At 46.8% G+C, this 14,650-nt stretch overlaps 3 protein-coding genes across 3 annotated transcripts in view; all 3 read right to left on the reverse strand.

Moving 5' to 3' along the window:
* Positions 1-9,179: 9,179 nt before the first annotated feature.
* Positions 9,180-10,291, reverse strand: LACBIDRAFT_302438 (uncharacterized protein; the record flags this gene model as incomplete). The annotated part of the gene is made up of 5 exons (XM_001883502.1): positions 9,180-9,362; positions 9,468-9,515; positions 9,566-9,667; positions 9,719-10,081; positions 10,132-10,291. The coding sequence occupies 3 exons, from the start codon at positions 10,289-10,291 to the stop codon at positions 9,639-9,641; spliced, it is 552 nt and encodes a 183-aa protein (XP_001883537.1). The 3' UTR covers positions 9,180-9,362; positions 9,468-9,515; positions 9,566-9,638.
* Positions 10,292-11,923: 1,632 nt separating this feature from the next.
* On the reverse strand, positions 11,924-12,727 carry LACBIDRAFT_302440 (uncharacterized protein; the record flags this gene model as incomplete). Its single annotated transcript, XM_001883503.1, has 3 exons — positions 11,924-12,096; positions 12,144-12,518; positions 12,580-12,727. 3 exons carry the CDS (start codon positions 12,725-12,727, stop codon positions 11,924-11,926), a joined length of 696 nt encoding a protein of 231 aa, XP_001883538.1.
* Positions 12,728-13,621: 894 nt separating this feature from the next.
* The window catches only part of LACBIDRAFT_302442 (uncharacterized protein), a gene marked incomplete at both ends in the record, with an annotated part of 1,124 nt that continues 95 nt past the window's right edge, over positions 13,622-14,650 (reverse strand). Inside the window, 3 exons of the mRNA XM_001883504.1 lie at positions 13,622-13,921; positions 13,974-14,217; positions 14,490-14,516. Of these exons, the coding sequence (XP_001883539.1) occupies positions 13,622-13,921; positions 13,974-14,217; positions 14,490-14,516 (571 nt within the window). The remainder of the gene's footprint in view (positions 13,922-13,973; positions 14,218-14,489; positions 14,517-14,650) is intronic.

The raw sequence follows: 14,650 nt of genomic DNA on the forward strand, positions 1-14,650 counted from the left end.
TTATCATTAAAGAGAGGTCTTTCTTTTTGTTGTGCAGAACAGTGATGTGAAATCCATTGATAATTTTGATTTTATTGGCTGTAGGATGGTATTCTCGGCAATCAGTACTTCACCTACACCTCAATAAGAAGAAACTGAAACTGAGAAGATAAAGGTTTTGCTTCCTCCCAGTGTATACATCACTCAATTATAGAGATGTTGGAGAAATCATAGGTATAGAGGATGTATCAACCACTAAGGGGAATGGTGAATAAGAAGGAATAGAGCAGAAAAGTACACATACAAAACTTGACATTTTGCACAAAACAAGGCTATTAGGAGTTGGATAGTGTTGTCTCTTTCTATATATTGGAGATGAATATCAAGTTAGAAGTGAAAGCAAGAAAGGAAGAAAGCTTACCCTCTAAAAATAGGAGAATTTTATGACATGAAAGATTCTAAGATGATAAAAAAGGAGTTGACTTGCCCACTATATCTAAAATAAGGGATCCAGTGAAATACTGCAGAGAAATTCATACTTCCTAATAAAAGGAAGAGTTGAAAGTGGAAAGCTGGAAACGGATTGAAGACATACAAGCTACAAAACATGAGCATTGTTGTATAACAGGAAATAAAAACATACAATCTGAGTCAAAAAAAGCATATATCAAAGAGATAGAAATGATAGTAAATAGGTGACCTACTGTCTAGAACAAGGAAAAGCTGAGAGGTCATAAAATTGGTCTATTTGGTGCTGAAATTTTACTGACCTCCTTGAAAATTATTGATTGAGGATTAATTACCTGAGAAAGAACAATGACTCAATATGTGTAGATTTTTCAAAAAAATGAAGGCTAACAATAAAACTTACAAGATATAAAGGAGAGACCACATACTTTCTATAAATGCAAGAAATGGGTGAGTGGAATTGATTGGAATAATTCTAGAATATAGACAACGCACTGACTAAAAAAGAAATGTCAAAAATGGATTACTAGAAAAATATACAGTAAAAAACGAAGAACTTACATACTAAGAAAGATAATGTGTGACAAGAGTAACTCATGGCCAGAAGGAAGGCAGCTCACCAGCTGAGGAGTAAGCACCAAAATATTGTTATCAGGATTGGTCACAATAAAAAGCAGGCCAACTCACATACTGAAACAAGACAGGCCACAGTTTATATTACCAGAAGAGTGCACATTAAAAACCAGGCCAACTCACCCTCTGAAACAGGATAGGCCACAGTCTGTGTCACCAGAAGAGTGCACATCAAAAGCCAGGCCAACTCACCGCCTGAAACAAGACAGGCCACACTCTGTGTCAACAGAAGAGTGCACATTGAAAACTAGGCCAACTTACTGGCTGAGACAAGACAGGCCACAGTCTGTGTCACCAGAAGAGTACACATTGAAAACCAGGCCAACTCACATTCTGAAACAAGACAGGCCACAGTTTGTGTCACCAGAAGAGTGCACATTAAAAACCAGGCCAACTCACCCTCTGAAACAGGACAGGCCACAGTCTGTGTCACCAGAAGAGTGCATGTCAAAAGCCAGGCCAACTCACCACCTGAAACAAGACAGGCCACAGTTTGTGTTACCAGAAGAGTGCACATTGAAAGCCAAACCAACTCACCACCTGAAACAAGACAGGCCAAAGTTTGTGTCACCAGAAGAGTGCACATTAAAAACCAGGCCAACTCACTACCTAAAACAGGACAGGCCACAGTCTGTGTCACCAGAAGAGTGCACATTAAAAACCAGGCCAACTCACCCCCTGAAACAAGACAGGCCACAGTCTGTGTCACCAGAAGAGTGCACATTGAAAACCAGGCCAACTCACCATTCTGAAACAAGACAGGCCACAGTTTGTGTCACCAGAAGAGTGCACATTGAAAACCAGGCCAACTCACTACCTGAAACAGGACAGGCCACAGTTTGTGTCAACAGAAGAGTGCACATTGAAAACCAGACCAACTCACTGGCTGAAAGAAGACAGGCCACAGTTTGTGTCACCAGGAGAGTGCACATTGAAAACCAGGCCAACTCACATACTGAAACAAGATAGGCCAGTGTCACAAGAAGAGTGCACATTAAAAACCAGGCCAACTCACATTCTGAAACAAGACAGGCCACAGTTTGTGTCACCAGAAGAGTGCACATTAAAAACCAGGCCAACTCACTTTCTGTAAAATAATAGCCAGAGCATGTATCTTTAGAAGAAGTGTGCATAGTAAAAGAAATGCCAACCCACTGCCTAAAAAAATAATGGCAAGAGTATATGTTTTAGAAGTGTGCAAAGATAAATGCAAGAAAACCTACTTCCTGAAATAAGTAAAAGCACATCATAATCACCAGAACAATGCACAAGAAAAGAAAAGGCCAGAGAATGAGTCACCAGAAGAAATAATAGTCAATAGGGGAACAACTTACAACCTAAGAAATGGTAAGTTCAGAAGGTAATTGAGTCAGAACAAAGCTATTTCAGAAATGTTACAATCACTTACCCACTAAAAGATCTGTTATAGGCATACAGAGACAATCTGAGTAGACTTTATATTACCATCTGAATTTAAAAACAAGATCATTAGTTGTATAAGTAGCAGAATCAATGGTTAATACTTACCTCCTGACATAAATGGACAGCTGATGATAAGATGTGGAATATCATGCAGAATAATTGCGCACAAACTAATGAGAGCCATGAGAATATATAAAAACTTGAACAATTTGTAAACATACATTCTGCAAGAACAAACAATGATAAGAATAACATCCTGTTTCGTTTGATAATTTTTTTCCCCCCTACTTTCTGTGCTTTATCAGCAGCAATAACATGTTGTTATGTATTGACTTACATTCTGCAAACCAGGTCAATATTTATTCTGATACATTTTTGTTGTTATTACCACATACCTCCTATTCAGCTCACAGATTAACTTTTGATCAGCATTGTTCTCCTATTACTTACTATCTGTTAGAAGATCTTGTTAAATCAGTAAATATATCCTAATTATAAACTCTTACTTCATAGAAACCAATAACTTGTTCAAATAGCTTGGTCAAATTCTTTGTAGCAATTGACCTCTGCAATGTGTCATACATGTTAAAAGTATGATAACCATCTAAGAATTGCAATGACTGACATGAAATAGATCCTTTCCATCTCTCACACAGCTTAAAATTCTTGTCTTCTCTGAAACTCCAAGAGTCAGTATTGTATTATACCATGTTTTACCCTGAAAAGTCAGTAAAACTTCAATGAAAGTTTCCAAAGAGCTCATCATTGTTTCATCCACATATAATTCCTGCTTCTGAAATCCTAAAAGAATATGGTGTGGCCAATTGAAGCAAGCATACTTGGCTACATCACCCTCAAAAAAGTCTTTTGAAGGGTACTCTGCCAGATGCTTCAAACAGTGTATGGCAAGATGAAGGTGTTGCAGAGGAGGATCAATGAAATATTGCTCTGATCGTGATTTGATGGTTAGAAAGTCCCGGAGAGAGGTGTGATAGAGCATAATGGGCTGATCATCATGTCCAGGAATTTTGATAATTGACTGTACCCCCAATAGCTCATGAATAACCTCCTCATGCTGAAGATTGAGGAGGGAACTGAGAAAAGTGATAGATTGGTTGTTCACCAGAATTATGATTGTTGCAAGAATATGATGAAGAGATGCTGTCCTGGAAGCAGAGAAAAGAACTTGTTTATAAAGTGGATCCAGACCATTAGCTCCAGATTCCAAAAGTTGTTGCAAAGCTTTGTGTGGCATGGAAGCTCCTCCAACATATTGGACCAATGTTGTGGCAAATGCAAATGAACTGCCAGCCTGATTCAGAAGTACAGCCTGGTCTCCAACAGATGGCCAGGGCTTTGATATCCTCTGCATCTTTCGGATATTCTGGTCATAGATGTGACCAAACTGCTTCTCAAAATATACTTGGATATCCAGACAAGCATCATAAGTTGCCAAGTCCAGATGGTATAAAACTGACTGGGCACCAGAATCATTGAACCTTTTCTGAATATGTTCCTCCAGCCTGCTGGTGAGAAGTATTTGGAAAGGAAGACGACTTTTCCCCGAAGATGCATTGATCAAAACATCAATGAAAGCTGCCATCTCAGCCTTGTCATCACATTCATCAAGAGCATCAATAACGAGAATCCTTTGCTTCACAAAAAGAGAAAAGGGTTGAAGGCGAGAAAGGACTTTGAATGTGGTGGAACGAGTTGGATCTATAATTAACTTCTGAAATTGATGAGCAAGAGAGACAGAGGGCTCGAGCAAGGCAGGCTCATGGTGAAGAGCCCTCTCAAGTGATGGCTTGGCAGCAGGAATAGAAAGGGAGATCTGATGGGCAAGAGTAGGAATCAGGCGAGATATGTGGCTACGTTCACCAGCGCCTCGAAGAAAGAAGAAGCTCCCTAGAAGGCGGCCCTCCGCGGCATAGTACTCCGCAATGGTTTGAGCCAATGCTGACTTGCCATAGCCAGCTGGTCCGTTGAGCCAGCAAATAGGAGCTCGGTTGTCAGAATCATTGAGCCACTCCTTGATCTGAGTGATAACCTCTAGGCGGGTACCGGGATCACATCGAGCAACATGACCCGCGCGAGTATGGGTGGCGTTGCTGACAGGCCTAAGCAAGCCTGGAAGGCCTAGATGCAATGAACCATTTGATAGTATTGGAGCTTCATATAAAACCTGACATACCTGCGGGAGGATGGGCCGGAGGGCCATTAAAAATGATGTCGCGCCCAGCGTTATTGACCTGTGCTCCTCCAGCGATGGTGGTTCCGATAGCGTTTGGCAGAAATGCGGCTGATGACGAAGGTTCCATGAGTGAAATGGTGTGTTGTAATATGAACACTAGAAAAGTTGAAAGGGCTCAAGACGTTGATAGGTCGGATCGTCGTGGTCGATGAAGAAGACCTGAAGTCGGAGGTGGGAATTGGCTGTCGGAATTCTAATTGGGCGACACAACACTCGGAGCTCTTGCTGCAACGCAGACCAACGTCAACTCGCACTACTGAGCCAACTCTTGCGACCAGCCCCCGCGAGAGCTCACTTTGAAACGATGGGCAAGAAGCCTGACCGGAACAGAGCACTCACGCAAAAGCCCTGCCTCCTTCAATCGATATCTGACCTTCACCCATTAGCAGCCGTCCAATCCCATCCCCCCCGCACCTGCCACCCTCCTTTATTCCTCTCTCGAAAATTTTCTCTTTCTCCAACGCAAATCATGCGAGAAGAAGTCGAAGTACCATCCAGAACTACCCTTCACCCCGAACCACCGTCGTTCAATTTATCTCAGAGGAAATGGTACATCGTTGGCGCCTGCCGTCAATATCCCAGCAAATTTACCAAGGGGATCTCTTGAACCGCTCTTAAACAAAATCTTAAGCCAGGTATGTCTGATTTTACCGCATATCTACATATTTAATTCATTCACATAGGATGAGGACCTCGTTCCGTTCTCCTTGCACCTCAACCTGCCTGAAGACAAGAACGCTCCCCAAGGAGCACCTACACGCATCGTCGTCGTCTCTAAATCCCTCGAAGCTGACGTGCTCGACCATCCATCAGGCACCTTTACGTCCGAAGACATCCTCGTCGTGCACAGTTCGCCACAAAGCGTGTTTCGCATCCGACCAGCCTCAAGATGCTCTTCCACCCTCTGCGATACGTTTCCTCACGCGTGCATTTTTTTCTTTCTTGACTCACCATTCATCATTATAACCATAACAGGACACACCTCTCCCATATTATGTGCCTCATTCTCATCCACCGGTAAGCTCCTCGCAACAGGCTCAGGAGACACCTACGTGCGTCCGTGGGACCTCAACACGGAGACTCCCTCACATGTTCTGCCAGGCCAGAGTGGGTTTTATGTGTTGAGTGGGAAGCTATGGAGCGGAAGTTGGCTAATGGGGGACATGACGGACTTGTGGGTCTGTTTCTTGGCGTTGGACCCGCTAATTAACACTCGTCTCAAGCGAGTATATGGGACCCGAAAAACGGGAAAACCCATCGGGAACACATTGAAAGGCCACGCGAAACAGATAAAGTCCCTCTCTTGGGAACCCATTCACCTGTGAGCCGCCTTCTTCTTACCTTCCTAGCCAAACACCAGCTGAGTTGGAAAAAAGTAACGCCACTTCCCCCCGCCTCGCATCACCCTCGAAAAACAGCACCATCCGGGTATGGTCCCTCCTAACTCGACGCGCAGAGTTCACTCTGGGCGGACCGCCAGCGTGAACGTCGTTAAATGGGGTGAGGCTGACGTGCTCTATACCGCCAGCAGCGATCCGACAGTCAGTATGGGATACGAAACAAGGAAGACCACGCGCATTGGGTGACCACTCTCGCTCTGAATACGAATTTCGTCTCATGTACGGGTCCGTACAACCATACAGGCGAGAAACTCCGACGAAGACGGTCAGTCTCCCTCTCTATCAAGCAAACAAGCCCACTCAGAACCCCACCCTTCCCTATACAGCCCAAAAACTCGCACGATAGCGGTACACGGCCCTCCACATTTCCCCCACCGATTTGCTCATCTCCAGCTCAGACGACCATACCTTCTTCCTCTGGTCCCCCCACTCCTCCACCAAACCCATCGCCGACTGACAGGCAACCAGCGCCAAGTCTCCCACGTCGCTTTTCCCCCAGACGGTCGGTGGGCAGCGTCAGCTGCTTGGGATAACAGCATACGCATATGGAAGGGCCGGACGGGCAAGTTCGTCGCTACGCTTCGAGGCCATGTAGGCGGTGTGTATCGGCTTGCGTGGAGCGCCGATAGTCGGTTGTTGATTAGTGCTAGTATGGTCAGAAGTTCAATGATGGGAACTCGCCGCCATGGAGCCTTTCTGGAGACAAGTTGAACTTGAAAGAGTACCTAACTCAACGTATTTTGCTGTATACGTTTCATTTTTGCGAATTGGGACACGACGTTTTCCAAAGGCGCAAAGCATCTTTGGAAGTTCTGTGGGAGGGGACACTTCTCACGTCAAATGAATTCCGACTGCCTCACCGGGGTCGGGAGGCGCGGGGAGGACAATCTGGTTGGAGACTTTAAAACGCATCGATTCCTGACCGTTGACCGGGTTGAACAGCTGTCGATCCCTACTTCTCGCCGTTACTCCCATAGTCTTGATACTTTTACCTACCCCAATCCTCTCGCCCTGTCAAGAACATATTATTATCAGGTTCGGGGCACTAGTGTTCTGGCTAGTTGAACGATCGTCTTCCACATTCAAGTTGACACCTCATGTCAGGTACCAAATGCCGGCATTTTTCAAGACTCAGTCAGCAACGGCTTCAATCCCTCCTTTCCAAAGCCAGTCCATGAATCGAGAAAGAGCTTGCCTCAGCTACTCTCTTTGGTATCCTTTCCTTCCTTTGTCGCAAGAACCTTCGAGGGTACGATGAAAGAGACAAACTCTCGTTGAGGTTGCACAGCCACAGCTCCGGTGCACTTCTTCGTTCTCTGGTCTCACCCCATCCGATCTCAATATTTGCCTCCTTTGAAGGAAAAATGGAACACCGTTCCCCGTGTCTCGACATGCAAGAGGAAGCCATGCAGGTCAATGTTGACACCCCACGTCAGGTAAACACTGGCATTTTTCAAGACTCAGCAACGGCCTCAATCCTCCTTTTCGATGCCACTACGCGAATCAAGAAAGAGCTTGTGTTACTTATCCTCCCCGACCCCCCTTGTCGCAAGAAGCTTCGAGGATACGATGAAAAGACAAATTACCATTCGAGGTTGCACAGCCACAGCTCCGGTGCACTTCTTCGTTCTCCTGGTCACCCCATCCAATCTTAATATTTGCCTCCTTTGAAGGAAAAACGGAACACCATCTTTCATGTCTCGACATGCAAGAGGAAGCCATGCAGGTCAATGTTGACACCCCACGTCAGGTAAACACTGGCATTTTTCAAGACTCAGCAACGGCCTCAATCGTCCTTTCCGATGCCACTACGTGAATCGAGAAAGAGCTTGTGTTATCTATCCTCCTCGACCCCCCCTTGTCGCAGAGGATACGATGAAAAGACAAATTCTCATTCGAGTTTGCACAGCCACAGCTCCGATGGACTTGTTCGGTTCTGTGGTTCTCCTAGTCACCCCATCCAATCTCAATATTTGCGTCCTTTGAAGGAAAACGGAACACCATCCCCCTTGACTCGACATGCAAGAGGAGGCTGTGCACGTCGATGCTCGCCTTGTATCTGGCCTGATGTCTGGGGCTCGAATGCAATCCACGTAGTAGATTCGGAGTGGCCCTAAGAAGGCGGAAACTAATTCGTCTCCTGCTTCGAAGAGAAGATCACGCATTCATGTGAGAGGTTTCTTTTGGTTGTGGTACGCTCTCAAACTTTTCTACAGGTATTCTGCAAGACTTGCAGTTGCGCGACGCCACAATGCTTAAGCCCAGAGTCTGTATCACGAGCGAGATAAGGACGGTTGAAGTCGTGACCTCTTTATGAGCTCAGTGTCGTCTACGCTAATGACCGCCCGGGTTTGTCACACGCAAGGACGACGACCACGACGACTATTCATTCTCTCTTCTAAAGTCTCAATAGAGCCCCCAAATGCTGTATCTGGCCAGTTTCTGGAGCATCCATGTCATCTTGGGGCGCGAAATATGGTGCACAAGGTGTATCGATCTCTGTACACCTTCGGCCAACCATCGCCCGCAGCGGATACTCTGATGAAGGTGCGCAGTTTCTTTGAATGAACAAGCCCCCACCTACTGTCCCCCAGAACGTCGTCGTGCCAATAGTTCTGGCCAAGTTCTGTCTGGATTGGTAGAATCGCTACCATTGGACTCGACCCTTTAGAAGACAGGTCTACCACCACATCTCCATTCTTCGCTTTCTCCATGGGTTGCCACTACATTTTGGGATGCAGCTCTCTCTGACCAAGGTCACGAAGAGTGACCAGTATTCTCCGGCGTAGTAAGTTTCAGTGCACACGCTCTAAGCAACGTCATTGGTGCCTAGGTCTGGCGAAGATATGTGGGACTTTTGTGCGCGAACCCCTGAAAGCGACTGAGTTGAGTCTTGATCTTCAATGCTCTTCCGAACCGTGTTGAGAATGCTCTTGATGAATAGGAAGATACGAGAAATTTCTTCTGAAGGCTTGACATTCATTTCTGTGTTGACTCAGAATTTCTGAATTGCATCCTCTCAAAAGAGCAGACAACACTTTAGTTGCGAGACAATTTCCAATCCTCCTTCTAATCCTCAACGTTCGACTATCTTGAAATACAGAAACACCCATTTATGCCACCCTAGATGTCTATGTTTAAGGATGAGATCGTCATAAGCTCCTCAACAGCTCTCATAAGGACGTCTCAGATGGCCTGAGTAGATGATGAAGGAAATTTGAAAAGGGACATGGCACATGAAAACCTGCCACTGACAAGATCAATATCCTCAGTATTTCAAGTCGTTCAAGAATTCAGGACCAGTGACTCACAGCCCTTCCGTCCGGCGGAGTTCATCGCAACGTAACCGCTATAGGGATCTACAAAGAATGCATCAGTACTATTCTCATAATATACGAAAGAGGAGTACTTGGGAGTCCGGGAATAAAACCTGATGTTTTGATGCCATCCGTGTACATGACCTCGCCCTCCTTGAAAGGAAGTCAGTCGGCCTGATGAGTTTCACTGGGATCTGCAGGATGCGTGAGATTCATTTTGACAATTGTCTGCTAATTTCACTTACTCCATGCCACCCCCCCTCTAATCTGCGTTAAGAGGCTTAAGTCCACTGCGCTTAATGGGGTCATTGAATTCTCTTGACTACAGACAATCGTTATAGGTTCATCCTCAAGATGTCCCAGGTAAGCCTGGGCTTGAAGGGGCAGGTGATCATTATCAGACATCAGCACCTCTCCGTCCATGTCTTGGTACACCTTAACAGTTCGAGTCACAAAGCCCTCGGCCTTCGTGACTTGGAAACTCAACGAAGAGACTGTTTGTGGTGGTGCGATGGAGTGCGTGTCGATGCGGCCCAAGGATGAGTCTTCCGAATCAAAAGACGTCTTCGATGCCAATGCGCCATCTTCGTCGTAGAGGCGATAATAGCCTGGACCAAAGCAAGTAAGCAAGAGTTAATAATAACATTTTGGAACGTACCATAACGGGGCTCAGGCAGTACAGCCCAGGTAGTCTCTCCAACTGCGCTGTGCTTGCAAGTCGCTCTTAGACGTTGCTGATTGCCTTTGACCAATTGACAGGTGGTGGTCAGGAACGTTGAAGAAGCCACAAAACCGGCGCTTTTCGGAAATCCAGACATCCGAGTCTCCGTGAAAAGAAAGCTCCACTTCCTAACCCCCACCAACTACATCCCACTCGCCGAGCAACAACAGTGTTGAAGAACCTTTACGAGACTTGTTTCCTCACAGACATCAACAAACAGCCGTCCGGGAGTGTATAGCAGCGATCCCTAACTCTGAGAGACTCATACCCCCTAGTTTTCATAAGACCAAGCGAGGAGGAGCGGCATGGAAGAATGTTAAGTGACATACTCTCGCCGCCCAAACACGTGGCAGGATGGACGACTTCGTGTCTTGGAGGACAATGTCAATGTCGGAACTTGGGCAGACTAGGGAAGCCACAGATTGGAATAAGAGGAGCCGTGGGTGGGCTCAAGCCTCTCGCAGGGGCTTTGCTACAGAAGGGGAGGTGGTCGAAGGGATCGGAGAGACTCTTCCGCGATTGACATCCAAAGGAGGTGTTGTGTTGACGGGCGCTGATTTTGAGAATCCCTTCTGATAGGGCTAGGAGATGGGTAAGAAAGGAGGTGGCCGTTTAGTTCGTTGTAGAGCTGGAGCTCATGAAGAAAAGCTTCAATATTGACGCGATATGTAGTCTGTGGGTCAGAGCAGCAAGGGTGGAGATTCTTGAAGTTGAAAGTGAGGTGGAAGGGTGGAAGGTTACAGGTTCCGTTGGCTGTTCGTGAGAAGTCAAGTATTGAGCGTCTGACAAGACGGTGCTCAAAAAGCTCCTTGAGCAGGCGAGAAGACGGTCTCTTTCTCCACACAACCCGCAAAGCCGCCTCCAGTTCAGCGAGCACGTATCCAACAGACGAGGTCGAACGTATTCGGGCTGCGCGTTGTGATATGGTGGCGAAATCGACGTCAATCTGGTCCGTCCTCTCTAATTGCGAAGCCACCCAAGCTGCGGCGCCACGATCTAACCATCGACGTTAGCTACGTCCGACAGCGAGAAAAGGTGAAGATCGTACCTGGCTTTTGTACCCAGAAGACGAGTCGGTATAATCGGCAGAAAAGACATCGAAATCCGAAGGGAGGTGCGAAGATTGGTGCCACTGCAAAGAGGACGGTATGTGCGAGAGCGTCGCGGAAGGCTTTCGGCTTGGTTGGAGGGGAGGGAGTGGGCTGGATAGGGTGGGACGGTAGCTTAGCCGGACGAATCGTGAATCCTTGCTTGGGTTCGTTGGGGGTGTGTCGTGTTTGAAATTGTGAATGTGCTACCTAGTCGGACCTAATTGGGACAAGAGGAGGGTGAAGAATTTCGAAATCGGGCAATACTTGAATTAGCAGTGACGAGGGACGTTTACTTCTGAAGATGGCGCTGAACTTGGATGGCGCTGAACTTGGATGACAGTCTTCTACTGATTTCGGGTAAAATGTGGAAATATATGCGTCTGGTAAACACAAGTGAAGCGGAGATGAAGCTGAAAGACCCAAGAGTGGTCTAATTCTTAGCAGAGCCTGGCGTGAGCTAGTAGGCAGTGGTAGAGAAAATCAGAATCAATAAGCAAATATCACAAAGGATAAGCACCTGCCACTTACCATCATAGACGACTAGCGGACCGATTTAATTAATGTCAAGTCGCCCAAGATTCAGCAATAGGGTAGACTCACAGCCCTTTCTACCAGCGGAGTTCACCGCAATGTATCCACTATAGGGAGCCGCTACAAGAAGGGATGAAAATCGTCTTTGTACTGCTTATGTGACGGTGAAGAAGATATTTACTTGACCCAGCGATGTAGCCTGTCGTTTTGACGCCATCTGTATACAGGATTTCGTGCGCAGCGAAGGGGAGCCAGTCTGATTGAACATCCGGATGTGGATCTGAAGAAAGCATAAGAGTTATTTTGAAACACGATAACTTTACTCACTCCATTGCGCCGAGCCTTGAAGCTTTTTGTTGAAGGTTGGGTCTGGCACTACCCGGCCGATCTTCTGCTTTTTCTCGGCCTTGACTTGGCTACAAACAAGAGTTATGGGCTCATCTTCCACATGTCCCGGATAGACCTGTGCTCGGAAAGAAATGTGGTCATTATCATTCATCGGCACCTCGCCGTCCATATCCCCAAACAGTTGAATCTTGCGATCAGCGATGCCTTCAGCTTTTACAATCTGTGACCTCAGAGAGGACACCGTTTGAGGTGGCGCGATAGAGAGCGTGTTAATGTGACCCAAGGAAGAATCATCCGGGTCAAAGGATGTTTTGGAAGTCATTGCTCCTTCTTCCTCGTAAAGCCGGTAGTAAACTGATTGACGGTAATGAGTAACGCGGTTGTGCACGAGATATGATAAAATTCCCGTTCGCACCATAACGAGGCTCGGGCGTCACAGCCTCAGGGAGACCCTTCGATTGCACCGTGCTCGCTGACCGCTTTTCGGCATCTTCCGCTTCAACTACTAGAACCATGGGGTCGTCCTCAGATATCCCCGGGCCAAAAGGCTCCTTGAGCGCCATTCGAAAGGACTCCGTAACAGCGGTCTGACTTGAAATCGATTCGAAGAGTGTGGCGTTTGTAGCTCCTAAAAATCCCTCGATCTTGCAGAGATGCTTTTTTATGGATAAAGCGGCACGTGGGGGAGCGACGAGTTTCAGAAGAGTGCGACTGACGAATAGGTTGTTTGCATAGATCGGGTTGTTCGTTGCAATTGGACTGTCTTTGGTGAATAGGCGATAGTATACTGATTGAGCAGAGAATTTCTATGAGAATCGGAACAAGACTTCGTAGATGACGACGCAACTGTAACGAGGACCGCTCGTGTCAGGATTTTCAATCTGAGTAATGCGTTAGTATGCCACGTTTTCTGACGAGAACGAGTCTGCACCAGGACTTACCGTTCTAGTGTTGCCAAAGTTCAGTTCCGAACCATCGGTTCGGACCGAACTGGCAGAACCGAACGGACAGTTCGGTTACGGTTCCAGTTCTGGTCCGGGCTCGAGTGGTCGGTTCTAGTTCGCAGTTCGGGCATGAGAGAAATTTGAAGAACTGTATTTGAACCGGTTCGAACTGAACTGAACATACAAGTTCTATCTATTTTTTTGTTTGAGAATCGGCCAAGAAACGTTGAATAAGAGTTACGTTGGTGAGTGTTTTTGAAGTTTCTGTTTCTTATTCTCAACCTTCCCAACCTCAGGATACAACCCTTCTCTCATCTCGTTAGTAAGCGTTGGTAGAATATAATGGTCCTGGAGACAGAAGAAAGTACATCATGTCGTTCACTACAAAATATTTACTGCTGGCTGTAGCAAAGCTCGTTCGTTGTGTGTCCTGCCTAACGATCGCCCTTGGCCGGCTTTGCAAGGTTCGTTAGCGCGTTTGAACTGCTTTTCTTATAGCGTCGACGTCATCCATCAATTCCAACATCCTCCCTTCCGCTCTCGTATCCTAGCACGACCTGCCTCACCCTCCTTCCTCCACTCCCTCTCAAACGCATCAAGCCACCGTTCCTGGATGTCCCTAACGTCACTTCGTATCCCCTTCATCTCCCCCACAGCGCTTGAGAAGAGCGCAGACGTGTTTGCGCAGATGGATGGAGGTGCGGCGGTGTCGTTGAGAGTACCATGGGGTGGATTTGAGGAGGGAGGAGTGATGTAGCTGTACCTTGTTGCACGGTTGATGACGCAGGTGAGATTGATCATTGAGGTTTTGTCCTGAGGCTGGGAGTGCATGAGATTGTTTGAGAAGGAGAGGGGGGTTGGGTACCTCGACTGCGAGAGTTTTGAATCCAACGAGGCTGTAGTCTTCGGCTAATGATATCATGGCCATGTTCAAGGCGGCGAAACGGGGTGGGAGGGCGCATGGGTAGGATATATTGTCATTTGCGGAGTTGAGGTTGACGATGAATATGGGCTGGGAGAGGGTGGTGAAGAGTTGGTGCTTGCCGTACCAGTAGGTCAATTTGCCGCTGTCTGCTGAGCTGCAGACGATTTCGTCAAAAGGCGTAGTACTAGTTGGTGGAGAGAGAGTAAGTAATGCACGAACAAACAAACAATTAACTGCTCGTTGTTTCAAACGTTCTCCAGCGATGTCCTCGACGCGCTCCAAGACGTACTGTGTTTGATGTTCGACAACTTGCGGTGCACCGTCACGGTAAGTGCAAGGTAAGCAGTCGCAAAACCTCTAGGTGGTGGTACAAACCAACTTTCTGCCGAATTTTTGACAGTTCGGCAGTTCGAACGGAGAACTGAACAGAACTGAACGGGGAAGAACGGTTCTTACCAGTTCAGTCCTGTTCGGTCCTCAGTTCTGCCTGGAGGTCATCAGTTCAGTTCTCAGTTCTCAAAAAGAGGTGAAGAACTGGACTGAACTGAACTTCGGCAACACTATGTAACCGTTCCACCCCGCCCGTCTGATGAGCCTTGCCCAGATGAAGACGCGAT

Source organism: Laccaria bicolor, genomic scaffold, assembly GCF_000143565.1.
Source record: "Laccaria bicolor S238N-H82 LACBIscaffold_21 genomic scaffold, whole genome shotgun sequence".
Classification (NCBI taxonomy): Eukaryota; Fungi; Basidiomycota; class Agaricomycetes; order Agaricales; family Hydnangiaceae; genus Laccaria; species Laccaria bicolor.